The sequence below is a fragment of the Numida meleagris genome, unplaced genomic scaffold (genome assembly GCF_002078875.1).
Source record: "Numida meleagris isolate 19003 breed g44 Domestic line unplaced genomic scaffold, NumMel1.0 unplaced_Scaffold357, whole genome shotgun sequence".
Taxonomy (NCBI): Eukaryota; Metazoa; Chordata; class Aves; order Galliformes; family Numididae; genus Numida; species Numida meleagris.
Genome location: NW_018364582.1, coordinates 3,540 through 5,077, shown reverse-complemented (window position 1 = coordinate 5,077; position 1,538 = coordinate 3,540). Strand labels below are relative to the sequence as shown.

The following is a 1,538-nucleotide window of genomic DNA, read 5'->3' as shown; positions in this document are numbered from 1 at the left end:
GAGGCTGAAGGTGAGGGCGGTGGCACAGCCCCCTGCCACTGCCACAGCCAGGATCCCACAGGATTCTCCATTGGTACCTGTGGAGTCGGGGTGTTTGGGTGATGCCATCCCCAGCAACCACCTCCCTGGGGATGGGATGTGGGGACACTGCCACCCATGGGTGACACTAGGGACAAACACATGGGGAGCTCAGACCTACCTGGGGATGCAGGTGTGGGAGTCAGCTGCAGTGTCACACTGTCCCCAAGGGGTGAGGACACAAAGGGGTGAGCCCAGGGTCGGTAGGAGCACCTATAGGTGCCAGCATCAGCGGGGGTCACCCCAAAGATGATGAAAGTGGCTGTGCCCCCAGCATCGAGGTCCTGATGCTGGGTAGGGGACAAAAGCCCATCCTTGTGCAGGAGGAAGGTGACCCCATCATCCCTGTTCCAGCAGCGGATGGTGACATTTGTCCCCATCCCCACCCCTTCCTTGGGGCTGATGGAAATGCTGGGTGGGGGGTAGCCGTGATCTGTGTGTAGGGAAGGGAGAGAGATGAGACACTACCCAATGGGGACAGCCCAGAATCACCCGTTATCCCCAGCGCCCTCACCTGTAAGCACCAGCTCCACGGGATCACTCTGCTCTGATATCCCCAATGGCTCTGACACGTGGTACTGGCACCGATACGTCCCCGCATGTTCCCGACTTGTGCTAATGAAGGAAAACTCGGCCACGTCCTGCTTCTTGTCCTTGTACTTGTTGTGTGTCCAACCTCTGTCCTGGTACAGCCAGACCCAGGCAGCCATCCGGGGCAGGTGGCATCGCAGGGTGACAGTGTCCCCCAGGGACACCCCCTGGCTGGGGTGCAGTGACAGAGAGGGTCGGGGCACTAGGACAGGGCACAGCAGTCAGCCTTGTCCCTGCACACCCTCCTGGACCCCTCTGATAGGCCCCTCCCCACGCTCCCCTCCCTCTGCCCTCATTCTCCCCCTCTCCCCATTCTCACCCTGCTGAGCTCTGCTGGCTGCCACCAGACACCAACCTGCAAGAGACATGATCCTGGTCCCACACAGGGCCAACAACCCTTGTGGCACCACATCCCAATTGTCACTCACCCAGGATGAGGGCCAGCGCCATTGGTGCCATGAGGCAGGATCAGCCTGGGGACAGCGAGACTGCAGTGGGGTCAACAGGTGGTGAGAGAGCTGCTTTCAGTTCCTCTTGGGGACAGGATGTTGTGATGTCACCTCCTGATGTGTCCAATTTGGTCCCCAAGGAGTGGCAATGTTTTGAACCCGATGGAGTGGCACACACACAGCAGCACATCTGGCTCCACTGAGGGGCCCCACACAGACTGTTTCACCTCAGCTGTCACACAGTGTCCCCCAAGTTCTGCCAGCACGTGGCCTTGCACAGTGGGAGGCCAAATGCAAGACATCAGGCTGCAGTGATGCCCCGAGTTGTACGACCGTGACTGCAGTGCAGAGCTGGGGTTTCCCACGGGAACTCATTGAGGTGAACCTGGCACTCAAGGTCCAAATGCCATCAGCAATCCT

General features: G+C 59.6%; 1 protein-coding gene across 1 annotated transcript in view; it reads right to left on the bottom strand.

Annotated features, from left to right (window-relative positions):
* Positions 1-1,198, bottom strand: part of LOC110391386 (T-cell-interacting, activating receptor on myeloid cells protein 1-like) — a 3,991-nt gene extending 2,793 nt beyond the window's left edge. The window contains exons 1-5 of the mRNA XM_021383227.1: positions 1,098-1,198; positions 989-1,024; positions 593-871; positions 200-511; positions 6-77 (exon numbers count right to left, since the gene is read on the bottom strand). Of these exons, the coding sequence (XP_021238902.1) occupies positions 6-77; positions 200-511; positions 593-871; positions 989-1,024; positions 1,098-1,128 (730 nt within the window). The 5' untranslated portion in view covers positions 1,129-1,198. The remainder of the gene's footprint in view (positions 1-5; positions 78-199; positions 512-592; positions 872-988; positions 1,025-1,097) is intronic.
* Between the last annotated feature and the right edge of the window lie 340 nt (positions 1,199-1,538).